The sequence below is a fragment of the Cavia porcellus genome, unplaced genomic scaffold (genome assembly GCF_034190915.1).
Source record: "Cavia porcellus strain 051 isolate PalLab524CR breed Dunkin Hartley unplaced genomic scaffold, mCavPor4.1 scaffold_28, whole genome shotgun sequence".
NCBI classification, from domain to species: domain Eukaryota; kingdom Metazoa; phylum Chordata; class Mammalia; order Rodentia; family Caviidae; genus Cavia; species Cavia porcellus.
The window spans coordinates 47,289,082-47,304,014 of NW_026947511.1; the positions used below are offsets into that span (position 1 = coordinate 47,289,082).

The window sequence follows — 14,933 nt, forward strand, 5'->3', positions numbered from 1 at the left end:
CGTCACCGCCACTCGCGGCGGGCGCGGGTGGGACGCGGCGTGGACGCGGGGTTTCCTCGCCTAGGGGGACGCCCGCTGCCGCCCCGGAGCCCCGCCACGTGGGGACCGCGCCCCGCCCCGCAGCGTCGCGCGCCCAGCGCCCCCTCCCCCGGCCTCGCTGCGGAGGGCGGGGCCTGGTCGTCCGGACCCGCGAGGGGACCGCGTCCCGGGAGAGGGCCCCCACCCCCCTCCGCCCGCAGCTCCGCAGCCCCGCGTGGGATCCCGGGGCGCCCGGCCCTGCAGCCCTGCGGAGGCTGCCCTGTCCCGAGGCCCGGGTCCCCTTCGTCCCCGGGCCTCGCGCTGCCCCTCTGCACCCTCCGACCCGCTCTCCCCTCGAGGTCTGGGGGCTGCGGCTCGGGACGTCCAGACTCAACTCTCGGCCGGAGCCAGAGACTCGAGAATTGCGTTTGGACAATCAGGAGCCGCGGCCCGGGCGGGGAGGGGGCCACGCGGAAGCGGGACACACGCGCGACGGGGCACGGGGGCGAGCTGTGCAGTGCGAGTGGGCAGAGGCCTCCTCAGGACCCGAGGAGAGGAAGGAGGCCCGGAGGGGAGAGGAGGAAGGAGCAGAGCCGTCCCCGCTGAGGGCAGGGGATGAGAGGGACACCGGGGGAGAGCCAAAGCCACCGTGCCCCGCCGGTCTGAGATGGGGCTCTAGGACGTGGGCTGAGGATGCCAGAGGGTGGCCTGTCTCTAGGAAAAGGCAGCAGCGGATCCCCTCGACCCCCACCCCAGTTCCCCCCTACTTCCCTGTCCTCTCCTTCTGTCCGTGGCCAGTCCTTATGTGGGCGCCAGAGTCGATTAGCGCGGACCCCCTCCCCTTCCTCCTCCTCCTCCCAGCCCCCTCCCTTCTGCTCTCCTCCAGCCCCTTTCATCGGCTGGCCCATTCCCCTAATCCTGGCCCCCTCCCCTAATCCCCCCCATCGACCCCAGGCCGGCTGCAGCTATTGTAAGGTGGAGAGAGATGGGAGGGGGGATGGAGAGAACGGAGAGCGGTGGGGGAGGGCCACCTGTTCCAAGACCCCCTTCCAAGGCCAGACTGGACACCAGGATGGAGCCAAGAAAAATCACCCTTGGGGACCATAAGGACCCAGGCAGTTGGGGGAATGGGACTGGCCCTCAGAACCAGGGAAAGGGGGTGGGGCAGCAACCCCTCCCTGCAAAAAGACCCAGAGTGTCACGCATACACAGTGACATAGACTCTTTCCTCTCACACCCGGCGGCGGGGGTTGCCCTGGGAGACCAGGCAGTGAAAAGGAACAATCCTTAGGGAAAGGGAAAGAGGGGGAGGTGGGGAAGGGTCTGAGGGTTTGGACACAAGAAGAACCGGAGGTGGCAGGGAAGAGGATTTGGAATTTATTAGGGTCACAAGCACCCCTGCTTCCCATATTCAGCATTCCTGAGCCATACACTGCCACCCCTTTTGTAGCCTGGGAACTTAGAGTCCTCATCAGCAGGAGGCCAGGCGAGTGTTGGGGGAGTGAGCAGAGTCCAGGGTCCTTGAGGCTATTACATGAAAAGACCTCCTGGGAGGGGCAGAAACATTGGGACAGATGCATGGGTGGGGAGAGAAACAGGCCTGGGGTGCCCACTTCTGTCCCTGGCCTTGGGACCCTCTGCCCTTCCCAGGAGCTCAAGCTCCTGTCGCCTTCCCATCTGGTCTGGGTATCACTTCCCCACCTTCTGCCTCCCCTCAAGGTCCTCATACCGGTGACTTCCACTGAGGCCCCTGTGATGTATCCGCTGTCTTCGGATGCTAAGAATGCAACCACCTCTGCCACATCTACAGAAATGAGGGGCAGAGTCCCACTCATTCCTGGGTTCCTGAGCAGCCTCCCTTCAGTCCCCAGGCTTTGTGCAACCCTCAGAGATACCACAACACTTGGCATCTCCTCTCTGGGGACTGCCAGCCCACTGGGTGCTCACCCTCTGGGGTCCCCATGTGTCCCATCGGGATCATTCCGGTCACCTGTAAGGAAACACTCATGTGGGTAAAAGTTTTTTCTTTTAAATCCAGTTTCTTTGAAGACTTCGTTTCCCCTTTTGTCTATCACTCAGACATTTATCAAGTGCTTACAATTTATCAGGCACTCTGCCCAGCACTCTCTCTCCAGCCCACAGAGGTTGGGACTCTAACCCATTCTGCCTCCACCCACAGCCTCCTACCTTGTCTTTTACTTTCTGTGGCATTTTCTGAGTCATGGGTGTTACAATGAACCCTGGGAGGACAGAGTTACAGCGGATCCCATGTCTGTGGAAGGGAGAGTGGCTGCTGATCCTGGGGAGGACACCGACCTCTTTGGCAGTCCCCTATGTGCCTCTGCAGAGTCCCCATGAGTCTGACCCACCGTCCAAGCTCCCGGGCTGCAGTCTGGGTTAGCCCGATCACTCCAGCTTTGGATGCTGCATAGTTTGTCTGCCCCACGTTCCCCACCTGCAGGTGTGCAGGAGACTAGGATGAGTCAAGCCTCCGGCAGGGGCCCCGATGTCTGTGCCCACTGGGCTGGCCGACCTTGCCCCTACTTGACCGGACCTTCCCAACGATGCTACTGATATTGATGATGGAGCCATGGCTGCCACTGGACACCAGGGCCTGGACTGCAGCCTGCATGACTAGGAAGATACCCTGGCCGGAAAGGGTGACAGAAGGATCAGCCCAGGTAACTCCTGCAACTCCCACCTCGGGCTACGGGCGGGGCAGAAGTTACAGGCTCAGAGGTCACCACCTTAAGGTTGACAGCTATGACTCTGTCCCAGTCATCCTCGGACATTTGGAGCAAGAACTCATCCTGGGTGATGCCCGCACAGGACACGACGACAGATGGCGGGCGAGAGAAGCAGGCCTGCGGGAGGGGGAGGTTACCCACGAAAACACCACAAAGAGCCAGGGCAGGAGGGCAGCTTCAGAGCTTTATGGGGCGCAGTGGCCAGCGTTCACCTGCACTTGCTGCAACAGGCTCCTGGCAGCCCTGGCCTCAGACACATCGACCTGGAAGGCGGCGTGGTTCCTGCGGAGCACCCCCTCCTCGCTTCCCGGCCCGCCCAGCAGCTGCACCGTCTTGCGTGCCGCCGCCTCGTCCAGGTCACAGGCGGCCACAGTGGCCCCCTCCCCGGCCAGGCGCGCACAGACCGCACGGCCGATGCCACTGCCCGCACCTGGGTGGGAAAGATGCGCAGGGTGGAGGGGTCTGGGTCAGAGGTCATGGGGTGCGAGATTAGTAAGATTCGGACAAGGGGGTCAGAGGCCATGGGATCCGCAGGGTCTGGGGGCGTGTCCTCTGACCTCACTCTGGCACCCAACCCACCCTGGGAGACGACCCCACAACCTGTGACCAGGGCCAGCGCGGAGCGGAGCCGGAGCTGAGTCGCCATGGCTGGCTGCGGGTGGGCGGGCACTTCTCGCTCCACGCCAATCCGAGCGCTCGGAGGGCGTGGCGAGGGCAGAGCCGCGGCCAATGGAAACCACCAACCCTGGGCCATCTGTGGCCACCAGCGCTGGCTGACCTCCCACCGTGGAGGAGTGGCCAGACGCCAGTGATTGGGGACTCAGGCAGTGGGGGAGAAGGGCCCCTTTGCCCCCCGCAAATAGACAAAGACTACATATGGGGCGGAAGAGCCAAGAACTTTATTTCCGGTCACCACCCCTCCCCCTCAATTTAAACAATGATGTAAAACAACAAATAGAAACAAATCAGGCCAACTAACCCTCTCCTGCCCCCCCCCACACCAAATCACCCCCAAATCAGGACGCACGATTGATGTGTACTCCACATTGTTAGCCCCTCTGTCCAGTGCTCTGATCTTCCCTGAAGACCGGGCAGTGGAGAGGGAAGTGGACCTGTGTGGAAGCTTGGTCCTCTGAAAGCAAGTGGGGCTGGGGCCACCATGCTGTCATCACCTCTGTCCCTTTCAGGCTGCTTTATGCCCTCCTTTATCCCCCCAACTTAACATTATGGTCAGGCAGTGCCCAACGCTGGTCCCTCCTGCCTCTCCTTCTCCCCTCTGCAGTGCCTCTAACGCCCAAGTAGCCTCTCTCCTAGGTTTCAATTCCTTACTTAGGTGGATGTTCCTGCCCAAGGCCTCTGGCGCCCCCCAGGCCCCTGCCCTGGAGTTAGAGTAAGCAGTCTGGAGCAGGGGTGGGGACCCTCTCTCCCACTACTCACTCCAGGTGGGCAATCAGCACCATCATGACAACTCCCCCCAGCAGCCCCAGCACCTCCAGAAGTGACTGTAAAGGTGACGCTTCCCTCAACAGCTCAGGCAACACGGATACCGTTGCCACGTAGATAAAACCACCAGCAGTGAATGGCAGAACCCAGCCGGGACCAGCACCACCTGCAACTGTGCTGCCCACTGTGCCTCCTTCGGTGAGAAGGGCACAAGCTGTGCCCGCCAGCGCCCCTACTGCAGTCAGTAGCTGTAGACGCATCGCCTGATGGCAGGAAACAGAGAGAGGCACTTAGTAACAGCTGAGGATGAGCAGAGGTTTGGATGTGGCTGCACAGGTATGGAGTACATGGGTCTGCAAACTAAAAAGCTAGATAAAAATGGGAGGGGGTTTCTACAACATGCATTTCCTGAAAAACCTTAAGAAATCAAAAGGTTCCACAGAATCTTCTGATTGAGCAGGATGTATATGTTTGTGTGTAAGACTTTAGTCACAGGCCGGGGATTTAGCTCAGTGGTGTAATGGCCTGCCTGGCAAGCGCAAAGTCATGAGTTCGATCCCCAGTACCCAAAACAAAAACAAACAAAATAAAAGATTTTACTCATAAACCATTCAAATGGTTTACAGACCACACTTGAAGAAAAAAATGAGCTAGGCTGGGCATGGTGGCTTGGAATTCCAACACTCTGAGAAGCTGAACCAGGAGGCTCTCAAGTTCAAGGCCAATATGGGCAATTCAGCACAATCCTGTCTTAAGTTAAAAAGCAAAAAGGGCTGCGAATGTAGCTGAGTGCAAAGGCCCTGGGTTTAATCCCCAATACTGCAAAAAACAAACAAAAAACTGAGCTATAGGACATAGAAATGTCTTCCCTCTCACTTCTACATTTGTTGTCAGTAACAGCATAATTTGTTTGCAACTTAGGACAGGCAGTCTTGGGCTTGGGTGAGTAAGCAGCAACATGTATTTAAGGCAACTGTTTGATGAACGTCTCACTAACCTGCTTTTTGCTGCAGCCAGACTGGACCAAGATGGCAAAGTCCCCGACCTCATGGGGCACTTCATGTAGAAGGACAGTCATGGTAGTCAGGATGCCTAGCCCTCGGCCACCACGGAAAGATGCACCAATGGCCAGACCGTCGGTGAAGTTGTGTGCGAAGTCAGCAGCCAGGTTCAGGTACCCAGACACACGCAGGTCTTATACAGGAGAAGAAGAGAAAATGACTAGAGGCTTGGTCACTACCAGTCCCAGTCCTGGTCAGCCACTGTCACATTTCCCCTCATACAGTCCTTTGGGTTTCCCTGACAGCTGCCACCACAGCACATGTTCTGAGCACCTGATTTGTCATGACCGCCCCAGCCTAACCTTATCTGGTTTGTACCTGAACCTGTTTTTTCTCCTTCGGGGTTCTGAGGCTTCACTGGACCATCTTTGGGTCTGGTGCTCCCTCCTCTCCTCTTCCTCAACCCTCCTGCTTCCTTTTCTTCTTCCTCAGAGCTGGGCTTCTCCTTTGAAGGTTGCTCTAAAAGAAGAAAGGAATTGGTCAAAACAGAGAACAAAAATGTTCCAACATATCCTCAAAGAGTGGGCAGCTCAGGGGCTGGGGATTCAGCTCAGTGGCATAAGCACCTGCCTTGCAAGCAGGCAGTCGTGAGTTCGATCCCCGGTACCGATAAAAAGGAAAAAGACAAAAAAAAAAAAAAAAAAGAGTGGGCAGCTCTACTTGACAGGCACAACATGAGGGGACTCAAAATGGGGCAAGGTGGCTGTCAGTACACCTGCTCCTGGGCTCACCCTGCTTTTCATGTCCATGACTTCCATGAGTATGACCATGTCCCCGTCCATGACTGTGTCCATGTCCTCCTTTCACATGTCTCACAAATTTCTCCACCACCAGGAAGGCAACAATTCCACTGAGAACCCACAGCCCCACAAACAAAATGGGGCCCTGGCCTGGGAACAGAGGCATTGAGACATTACGGGACATGGAAACCCCAGACTCCTCCTCAAGTGCAGAAGGTGAAGCGTAGGGAAAGACGTTCCCCAGCACCCTGACTCTGGAAGCTGTTTCTTTCTCACCACTGTGCGAGTGTCCATGTCCAGGCTGCTCCAGAGTGTGATGAGAATGAGGTTCTGCAGGAAGGAGGGAAAAAGCCCGATGAGGACAAGTGACTACTGAGAGAACAGAAGTTCCATTTTTCTACTACTTCAACATCTTTATCAATACGACAGTAGCCCAATCGCTGTGAAATCACACAGTGTAGAGTATCTTACCCCAGAGATGTGGGGGTCTCGGAGGAGAAAGAATAAAACAATCACAACTTTGAAGCACAGTCCAGAGGTTACTTACCTAGGGCATGAGGAATAAGGTGCAGGAAAGCATCTCCCAGGAGCCCCCCAGAAGCAAAACTGAGCAAGATCTGGAGCAGAGAGCGATGTCGGGGTGAGTTGGACTCTACTGGGATGAGGAAGAGGACAAAAAACGGAGCCGCAGAGATCAGTACTGTGGCCCCCAGTGCCTGGTGAAGGAAAGTAAGAGGTCACTGCTGTGGAGTTTCTCAAGAACACAGAACTAGCCCCTCTTCCCATCCCCTGGGGACTCACATAGGCCCAGAGAGTGACAGTGTCCAGGTCATGCTTGATGCCTGGGGACTCAGGCTCCCCAAATCCTCCATGGCTATGTTTGTGGTCAGGTCCATGTTCGCTGTGGCTCTCGTGGGAGTGGCCATGGCCGTGACCATGGTGCAGGCCCTCATGTGAATGTCCATGGTCGTGGCCGTGGGTGTGCCCGTGCCAGATGCTCTCATGAGTGTGGCCATGGCCATGGGCATGGCTGTGTCCATGGTGGAAATCCTCATGTGAGTGCCTGTGGCTGTGTTCATGGCCATGGAAATCCTCTTGCACGTCCTTATGCGAGTCATCATGAGCCCCGTGTCCGGCCACCAGCAGCACCAAGGCTTCCCAGGTCAGCAGTCCCACTGCCACCCAGTGTGGGGCCCGCAGGCCGCTGGCCATCACGCTGACCAGAGGGACAGAGACAATGATTCCATTTGACTTTCAATTCCGCTTTAATCCACTTGTGCCCTCCGTCCATATCTATGGGCTGCTCCCCTATTCCATTCCATCCCCACCCACATTGTTTCCAAGACCTGTTTTATCTCGAATTCCTTCCCGGATGCAGCCCCCACAAACCGCTCTAGCCTTTAATCGCCCACTTTATGGACTCTCTGGGCCCTCGTCTCTATGACCTATTAGGTGGGGAAAAGGCTTGGAAAAGACAGTAAGAAAACCAGGGAATTCTCACCGGCTCCGGGGTCCTCTCCTTTCCCGGTTTGCACGGACGTGGCAGGCACGCCTCTAGTTCGCGCGAGAACAGGAAGTTCCGATCTACCTCCGCCCCAATACTGTACCTTTACCAATATGGCGGCCACCTTGTAGCGGTGAAGCCACACAGTAGCAGTGCGCGTGCGCGAGCGTGAGGTTATTTGAGGGGAGGGTGGGCGAGGCCTGCTAACATGCCGTAGGAGACCGTCTGCTGGGTTTCCAACTGGGCGAGGGGGCGGGAACTAGCGACGAGACTTCCCGTCTGTACAAAGATGGCCGCCACAGTGGCGCTGTCATTTTGGTACCGAGCTCAGCGAAGCGCTTAATTCGACCTGACCCAGGCCAGAGTCTTTTCCTCTAGGCCTTCCTCGTGCTCTGCTAGTTCCCTGGCCAGTCCCTGCGAATCCCTGGCACCTCTGCGGTGTCCCTCCACTCAGCCAAGAATCATGTCTTGGGCCGCCCGCCCGCCTTTCCTTCCCCAGCGGCATGCCGCAGGGCAGTGTGGGCCGGTGGGGGTGCGAAAAGAAATGCATTGTGGGGTCGCGTCCCGGTGGCGGCGGCGACGGCTCTGGCTGGATCCCGCGGCGGCAGCGGCGGCGGCGGGAGCCGGAGAACAACAAACCCCGGAGCCGGAGCCGGGGGAGGCTGGACGGGACGGGATGGGCGACAGCGGGCGGGGTGAGTGTCCTAGCAGACGAGCAGGCGAGCTGTTGACCTCGCTGTCTGCACCCCTCCCCCCACCCTGCCCGGCGCTGCCCCCGGCGCTCCCGCCCCCTTGTTTGTAAACACGCGTCGTTCCCTCCCGAGGGCCTCAGCGCTTCCCCCCCCCCCAGGGCGGGGCGGGCAGGGGGAGCTTCCGCCTTCCCCGCTGGCCGGAGCCACTGGAGGCCCCGCGCCCTAAGTCCCGGGCGTGGGAAGGACACGATTCTCCTTGAGCTTGAGGACTCTGCACTTTGGAAGGCAGCTCCTGCTGCCTCTGAGGGTCTCTTCCGCCTCGCTCTCCTGCATGCTCTGGCGCCCGGGCTCCACACTGGTAATGGAGGGGTTGGTTGGAGAACTCCACGTGCTGCCCCACCCACGAGAAAGGTCGGAGCGAAGTGACCTGGTATTCATTCAGATGCGTCGCTCGGAATGTTTGCGTACAGAACTGACTTCTTTAGTCAACCCCTTTTCTCACCGCAGGAGTTAAACTAGTCGACCACTGGGAATGTTTCTGGATTTGGGCATTGTTGGCTTGGGGTGGAATGGGGCAAGGTGGGTGGGTGGGGGGTTGGAGAATTAAAGTCTCCAGATGGACGATTGGAGACTCATATTGTCTTTTTTCTCTCTCCTGTCCTTGTGTGTCTCTCTGTGCCTGTGTATACCCCTCCCGAAGATTCCCGAAGCCCGGACAGCTCCTCTCCAAATTCCCTTCCCCAGGGGGTTCCTCCCCCTTCTCCTCCAGGACCGCCCCTACCCCATTCAGCCTCTTCGCTGGGAGGCTCTGGGGCCCCACCCCCACCCCCAATGCCACCCCCTCCGCTGGGCTCCCCCTTCCCAGTCATTAGTTCTTCCATGGGGTCCCCTGGTCTGCCCCCTCCAGCTCCCCCAGGATTCTCCGGGCCTGTCAGCAGCCCCCAGGTGAGAGGTCATGACCCACTAACTGCCTCCCCACTTTCACTTCCTTGTAATCCCAGATGCTTTTGTGAACTTCCTCATAGCCCACAGATCTTCCTGTCCTAGTAGAGGTGTGGACCTTCGAGACCCCTTACCCTTCCAGAGGAGGCTGATGTTTCAGTGCATGCTTCCTCCTTAACCCTCTTTAACTATTTAGCGCCCCTTTATGTTTTTGATACCACTTTCAGCTATCAGTGATTTTTTTGCCCGTTTGATCCCATCTGCCCTCCCAGACTCATGCCCTTCAGGGCTACCGTATTGTCCAATTTCAGAGGAGAACCCTTTATGTCTATTTGCTTTGCGGTTGTGCTCTGTCCCCATGGCCCTTCATGTAGAGACTGAAGTGTAACTGGCGCCCTCCGGAATGTGCAGTGCAGGGCCCCGCCTAGTGGTAGGAAATGATTCCCACGACCTCTGAGATCCTCCTTCCCAGTGTGTCTCCCTGTGACTTCCCTATTTCCCTCATCCCAGATTAACTCCACGGTGTCACTTCCTGGGGCTGGGGCTGGCACCCCTGAAGATGTGAAGCCGCCAGTCTTAGGGGTCCGGGGCCTGCACTGTCCACCCCCTCCAGGTGGCCCTGGAGCTGGCAAACGGCTATGTGCAATCTGCGGGGACCGAAGCTCAGGTATGGGGCACGGAGCGTGGGCACAGAGGAAGGAAATCTGGACCAGTTGTCTCCTGCGAGGTTGGGCTCCTGGGGTTGGGAGGCTGGGGAAGCTAAGGAGCCTGAGGCGCAGTGTGGGATGGAGGAGGAGTGGTCAGAGAGACAGGGGCTACTGTGATGCTTCTGATTCGCAGAGTGGGGTGGTCATCCCTCCCCTGCTTCCTCCTCTCTGAATTTGGCAAACACAGGGAGGACTTGGACTAAGTCTGGCTGGGGGACATTGGGAAGAGCCTTATGGTGAGGAGGTCTCCATGCAGCCTTCTTACTGCTGTCCCGTGTGCTTGCAGGCAAACACTACGGGGTCTACAGCTGCGAGGGCTGCAAGGGTTTTTTCAAGCGCACCATTCGCAAGGATTTGACCTACTCCTGCCGGGACAACAAAGACTGTACGGTGGACAAGCGCCAGCGTAACCGCTGTCAGTACTGCCGCTATCAGAAGTGCCTGGCCACTGGCATGAAGCGGGAGGGTAAGGACCTGCCTGCCACACCAGGCTTCCCAGGCCAGCGAGCCCCTCCTCACCTGCTGGGCAGGACTGAGCTACATAGTAGGCTCCTGTACCTGGCGGGGATGCAGGACTCTTGGCGCTGTCCTTCAGGGGGCGACATTTGTGCTTCCCCTTGGCACCCTGCTCTGGTTCTTCCCTCGAGTGTCTGTCCTAGTGGTTTTCCCGGGGCCTCGACCCGAGGCCCCTCCCAGCCCAGTCTAGGCCTGGGTAGGACCCCCTCTCAGCAAGGATGGCCTGTGTCTCCTCCAGGCTGAGCAGGCTGCTTCTCCCCTCCCACGCTCTTCTCTGGCCTCTGTCTTCTGGTTCTCTGTGGTCTTTCCTCTGACCCCTGGGCTCTGCATTCTTGAGCTGCAGACCTCACTGAAAACCTCGGGCTGCCTTTCCTCTTCAGTCTGTCCTAGAGTTTTGAGAGCAGCAGTTTAGAGAGTCTATTAATCCCTCCTGTGAAGGGAGGAGCCTGAAGCCTGACTTTCCAGAGCTCCCACACTGAAAGAGCAGCCAGGTCAGGTTCAGAGCCAGTGTCGTAGTTCCAGACCAGTGCTTGTTTCCCTACCGTGACACTTAGCGAGTCAGGAGAGCGCAGGAGTTGCTGTCATGGAGGCCTGGGTTCAAATGTGTGCCCTGTGGGGTGCTGTGTGAATTTAGGCAAAGCTGTTTAACCTCTTCGAGATCTGTGAGCCCTGAGATCTTCATCGTTAAAGGTGGGAACAAGGGCTCCCAGGCTGCTCCTGGTTTCAGCGAATGTCTGAGCATGCCTGGCGCATGCCTGGCACATCTTGTACCCTGGCTTCCTCCCTCAGCCCAGCCCTCTCCCTTCCTGACATATCTGCCCATTTACAATAACCTCTGCTTGCTGACTGCCCTGGTCTACCTTTATTGTGAGCCCCTAGTTGCTATATCTCCCAGGAGACATCAGACCCTGATAGGACCCAAGCATCTGTCCCAATCCCCTGGGGCTGGACGCTGACTTTCTGTTTTGTCTTCTCCCCCACCCCCACCCCCGCAGCGGTGCAGGAGGAGCGGCAGCGGGGGAAGGACAAGGACGGGGATGGGGAGGGGGCTGGGGGAGCCCCCGAGGAGATGCCCGTGGACAGGATCCTGGAGGCAGAGCTTGCTGTGGAGCAGAAGAGTGACCAGGGCGTTGAGGGTCCTGGGGGAACCGGGGGTAGCGGCACCAGCGTGAGTGATGGGCTTAACCTCTTCTCCTTGGTGACCGGGGTTGCGGGGAGGGAGTGGAGGTCTGTGCTGTCTCCTTACTGGCCTTTGCTTCACTGCCAGACAGAAGTGCTGCCAGTAAGGCCTCTCAGACTCCTGAGGTGGTTGTGGCTGCGCCCTGCATCCACATTCCTGCTGGCAGAACCCCGGGCACAACCCAATGTAATAATTGTTCATGTGGCTGCCAAGAGAGGCCTGGTTTACAGGGGTTGCTTTAGATGCGCTGACGGGTAGACTGCATCTAAGGTGGGGCATCAGATCTTACAGGGAGCGCTCCTGGTGCACTGCGACGTTCCGTAAACCTCACCCCACTTTCCCCTGCAGCCAAATGACCCTGTGACTAACATCTGTCAGGCAGCTGACAAACAGCTGTTCACCCTTGTTGAGTGGGCAAAGAGGATCCCCCACTTTTCTTCTTTGCCTCTGGATGACCAGGTCATATTGCTTCGGGCAGGTCAGTGACTTTGAAACCCTTTGACCTCTTGACATTTGACCCCTCTGGTCTTTTGGTCTCTGGTAACCCCAGTGGCTTTACCTTAGATATCCAGGGAGCCAAGCTTGCTGACCTAGCCTCCTCTTTTCTTCTCTTCCCCTGCCATGCCTTGACCCCCTACCACCCGATGTCTGGCTCCTGATCCTTGCTGTCCTATCTAGGCTGGAATGAGCTCCTTATCGCCTCCTTTTCTCACCGGTCCATCGATGTCCGGGATGGCATCCTCCTTGCCACGGGTCTCCATGTGCACCGAAATTCAGCCCATTCTGCAGGCGTGGGCGCCATCTTTGATCGGTCAGTGGCCCTAGCTGGGCCTGGCCTCTCACTCAAGGGGATGGGGCTATAGGCTGGTCCAAGTCCAAGGCTGGCTGAGCTGTGACCTTTGAGTGACCTGCAGGTCCCTCTCCAGGGTGCTGACAGAGCTAGTGTCTAAAATGCGTGACATGAGGATGGACAAGACAGAGCTTGGCTGCCTGCGGGCAATCATTCTGTTTAACCCAGGTAAGAGGACGAAGACCAAGGCAACCCCGGGGCCTCCTTTGCTCTGCAGGCTCCCGAGTTACCTGGCTGTTCCCCTAAGACCCTCGGCCCAGAGTCTGCCAGCTGACTGAAGAGAAAGCTGCTTCCACTTGATCCATCCCTTTTCAGACCCCATCCCACAAATCCCTGGCCCCCGCTTCCTTTGCCGGGCATCAGGCATTGGGCAGAGAGTCCTGCAGGGGCATCCTGTGAGTCACATCTGTGTCTGTCCCGCCTTCCCTGCCGTGCCAGATGCCAAGGGCCTGTCCAACCCCAGCGAGGTGGAGGTCCTGCGGGAGAAAGTGTACGCGTCCCTGGAGACCTACTGCAAGCAGAAGTACCCTGAGCAGCAGGGGCGGTGAGCAGGCTCTGAGGGCCTGGGGAGTGTGGGGGACATGGTCCGGGCGTATGTCCCGTCTTCACTCGCTTTCTCCCTCCACCTCAGGTTTGCCAAGCTGCTGCTGCGTCTTCCGGCCCTCCGGTCTATCGGCCTTAAATGTCTAGAGCATCTGTTTTTCTTCAAGCTCATTGGTGACACCCCCATTGACACCTTCCTCATGGAGATGCTCGAGGCTCCCCACCAGCTGGCCTGAGTCCACACCTCAGGACCGAGGGGCGCCCTCCAGGAGGACTCAAAGCCTGGGGCAGGGTGGGGGGCTGTGTTTGCAGCCCAGACCTCAGGCAAGGAGCACGGCACAGACAGGGACCCCTAGGGTGAGCCTCAGCCCTGCAGAGCACTGCTTGGTGTCCCCGAGTTGGGACTGCAGATCCCTGTGAGGCCCGGACGGCTCCCTTTGGTGGCCTTGGTTTCTGAGTTGCTGGGGTCTCCCGAGGTTTGGGGTGATTTCTCACCCATCATGCCTCCAGCATAGCACCGGCCCTGGTCCGAGGACCCCGCTCCCTTTTCACTCGGCCTCACTCCCACTCAAGTGGAGGTGGGGGATTCTCCCAGAGATGGGTGTTGGGGGGCAGGCCCTCCAAACTGATGGAAGTGGAAGCAGGGCCCCAGAGGAGAGGCCACCTTCCTCCTAGCCTGGGCAGGTGGGGGTCACTGGAGGAGGGCAGGGCCCTGTCACCCTGTCCTGTCTGGGCTCAGGTTTTACACCTCACCTGCAGGCCCACTGAAAAGGGGGTGCTGGTGGTGCGCGCTGGTGCTGCTGCAGGAACCCGTCTATTTTTAATTGAGGATAGACTTGCAGTCAGACTCAAAGAAGTACTGTACTTCCCGGGGTGGCTGAGAGACTCCCGTGGTGGCCTGGGTATTTGGGAAGGGTGGGCCAAGGTGCGTCCCTGGGGCTCGCCTGGCACTGGCTTCCCTTGAGCTCCTGTCCAGGCTGGGAAGATCCAGCCACAGGGCAGGGTTGGCCAGGCAGTTGGGCGGGGGCGGCAGGGTCCTGCCCCTTAGCTTTGCGCCAGCCCAGTCTCACAGCTGCAGAGGACCTGGTCTGCAGGGCCTGGGGCTGCATGAGTTCTGCCCTGCGTCTCTTGGGGTCCTTTCTCCTCCCTCACACATAAAATCGCTTTCAAATTAAAATGGCGCTTTTCTGGACTCTGGTGACCTGCGGGGTGGGCGGGATGGCACCAGCTGGGGGGGTGGGATCCAGCCTTGCACTCCGCGGACTCCTTGGGTGCTGCCGCTGAGGTTCCTTGGGGGCCAGGAGGCGGCTGCAGGGTGGGGGACACAAGGCGCGCTTTGTCGGGGAGGGGGAGCGGGTGTGCCAGGTGGGGCGGGGCCGGCGCTGCTCAAAGGCGCCTTGTTCCCGTGCCCTGCCAGCGCCAGCGGGCGGCGGCGCCTCGCTCGCTCCGGCCGCCTCTGGGCTGCGCCGTGGGCTCTGGGCGGACCCGGCGCCGTGCCCGTCCAAGGGGGCGCACTGGGTGTGGTGGCTTCTGAGGCGCGGCCCACGTCCCTGGGTAACCCCTGACTCTGGCCCCTTCCCACCGCATCTAGGGCTCCTCGCCACACTGCTGGGTCCGCTCACCTGGGCTCTGGGATCCTGTCAGCCTGCCCACACTGGGCGCCCGCCGCCCTCCGTTTTCCCGCCCCCTTCGTCCCTGCACCCCGCTCTGCCCCCTGTGTCCCCCCAGTCCCTGCCATTGGACGCTATCTTTAACCTCAGCTATAAATACCCCACCATTGGGCCTGTAATTACAGGGCGCGCCGCCGAGGTAATTACGGAGACCTGATCGCAAGTGGGCGTGGGGTGGGGACCCCCAACACCACCTCTCCCCGCCCTCTGACCCCTAAGTCCCGCCCGAGATTCTGCGGAAAGGGGGCTTTGGGCCCCCAAGGAGGGAGGAACTTGGGGGTGACTAGACATTTGGGTGCTAAAATAGGAAGGGGCCAGTG

At 58.9% G+C, this 14,933-nt stretch overlaps 3 protein-coding genes across 10 annotated transcripts; 1 reads left to right on the plus strand and 2 right to left on the minus strand.

Moving 5' to 3' along the window:
- Positions 1-1,372: 1,372 nt before the first annotated feature.
- Hsd17b8 (hydroxysteroid 17-beta dehydrogenase 8) lies at positions 1,373-3,488 on the minus strand. 4 transcript variants are annotated; one of them, XM_063239068.1, is made up of 9 exons: positions 3,366-3,488; positions 2,978-3,195; positions 2,766-2,882; positions 2,573-2,665; positions 2,388-2,473; positions 2,206-2,317; positions 1,966-2,008; positions 1,748-1,822; positions 1,373-1,565 (listed from the first exon to the last, which is right to left on the minus strand). In XM_063239068.1, exons 1-9 carry the CDS (start codon positions 3,409-3,411, stop codon positions 1,549-1,551), a joined length of 807 nt encoding a protein of 268 aa, XP_063095138.1. In that variant the 5' UTR covers positions 3,412-3,488; the 3' UTR covers positions 1,373-1,548. The 4 variants fall into 4 exon arrangements, with proteins under 4 accessions (XP_063095138.1, XP_013012233.1, XP_063095139.1 ...); XM_013156779.2 differs by having other exon boundaries at positions 2,206-2,290; positions 3,366-3,487; XM_063239069.1 differs by lacking the exon at positions 2,573-2,665.
- Positions 3,489-3,642: 154 nt separating this feature from the next.
- Slc39a7 (solute carrier family 39 member 7) lies at positions 3,643-7,650 on the minus strand. The gene is made up of 8 exons (XM_003473928.5): positions 7,511-7,650; positions 6,811-7,225; positions 6,557-6,725; positions 6,286-6,339; positions 6,001-6,159; positions 5,588-5,728; positions 5,206-5,402; positions 3,643-4,471 (listed from the first exon to the last, which is right to left on the minus strand). Exons 2-8 carry the CDS (start codon positions 7,219-7,221, stop codon positions 4,199-4,201), a joined length of 1,404 nt encoding a protein of 467 aa, XP_003473976.1. The 5' UTR covers positions 7,222-7,225; positions 7,511-7,650; the 3' UTR covers positions 3,643-4,198.
- A 153-nt stretch (positions 7,651-7,803) lies between these two features.
- Positions 7,804-14,120, plus strand: Rxrb (retinoid X receptor beta). Of its 5 annotated transcripts, none has more exons than XM_005005447.3 (10): positions 7,804-8,208; positions 8,906-9,150; positions 9,658-9,814; positions 10,141-10,320; positions 11,366-11,538; positions 11,899-12,028; positions 12,229-12,361; positions 12,465-12,568; positions 12,839-12,944; positions 13,032-14,120. In XM_005005447.3, exons 1-10 carry the CDS (start codon positions 7,977-7,979, stop codon positions 13,177-13,179), a joined length of 1,608 nt encoding a protein of 535 aa, XP_005005504.2. In that variant the 5' UTR covers positions 7,804-7,976; the 3' UTR covers positions 13,180-14,120. The 5 variants fall into 5 exon arrangements, with proteins under 5 accessions (XP_005005504.2, XP_003473977.2, XP_013012232.1 ...); XM_003473929.4 differs by having other exon boundaries at positions 12,477-12,568; XM_013156778.3 differs by lacking the exon at positions 7,804-8,208 and adding an exon at positions 8,313-8,563.
- Positions 14,121-14,933: the final 813 nt, after the last annotated feature.

Coding starts and splice junctions, on each gene's coding strand:
- Hsd17b8 (XM_063239068.1), bottom strand. CDS start 3,411: ATGGCGACTCAGCTCCGGCTCCGCTCCGCGCTGGCCCTGGTCACAG. Junction 2,318..2,387: donor GCAGCCCGGGAGCTTGGACG/GTGGGTCAGACT, acceptor TGTCCTCCCCAG/GATCAGCAGCCACTCTCCCT. Junction 1,823..1,965: donor ACACATGGGGACCCCAGAGG/GTGAGCACCCAG, acceptor TCATTTCTGTAG/ATGTGGCAGAGGTGGTTGCA.
- Slc39a7 (XM_003473928.5), bottom strand. CDS start 7,221: ATGGCCAGCGGCCTGCGGGCCCCACACTGGGTGGCAGTGGGACTGCTG. Junction 5,729..6,000: donor TCATGGACATGAAAAGCAGG/GTGAGCCCAGGA, acceptor TTCTTCTTTTAG/AGCAACCTTCAAAGGAGAAG. Junction 5,403..5,587: donor AGGAGAAAAAACAGGTTCAG/GTACAAACCAGA, acceptor CTCCTGTATAAG/ACCTGCGTGTGTCTGGGTAC.
- Rxrb (XM_005005447.3), top strand. CDS start 7,977: ATGTCTTGGGCCGCCCGCCCGCCTTTCCTTCCCCAGCGGCATGCCGCA. Junction 12,362..12,464: donor GTGGGCGCCATCTTTGATCG/GTCAGTGGCCCT, acceptor AGTGACCTGCAG/GTCCCTCTCCAGGGTGCTGA. Junction 12,569..12,838: donor AATCATTCTGTTTAACCCAG/GTAAGAGGACGA, acceptor CTGCCGTGCCAG/ATGCCAAGGGCCTGTCCAAC.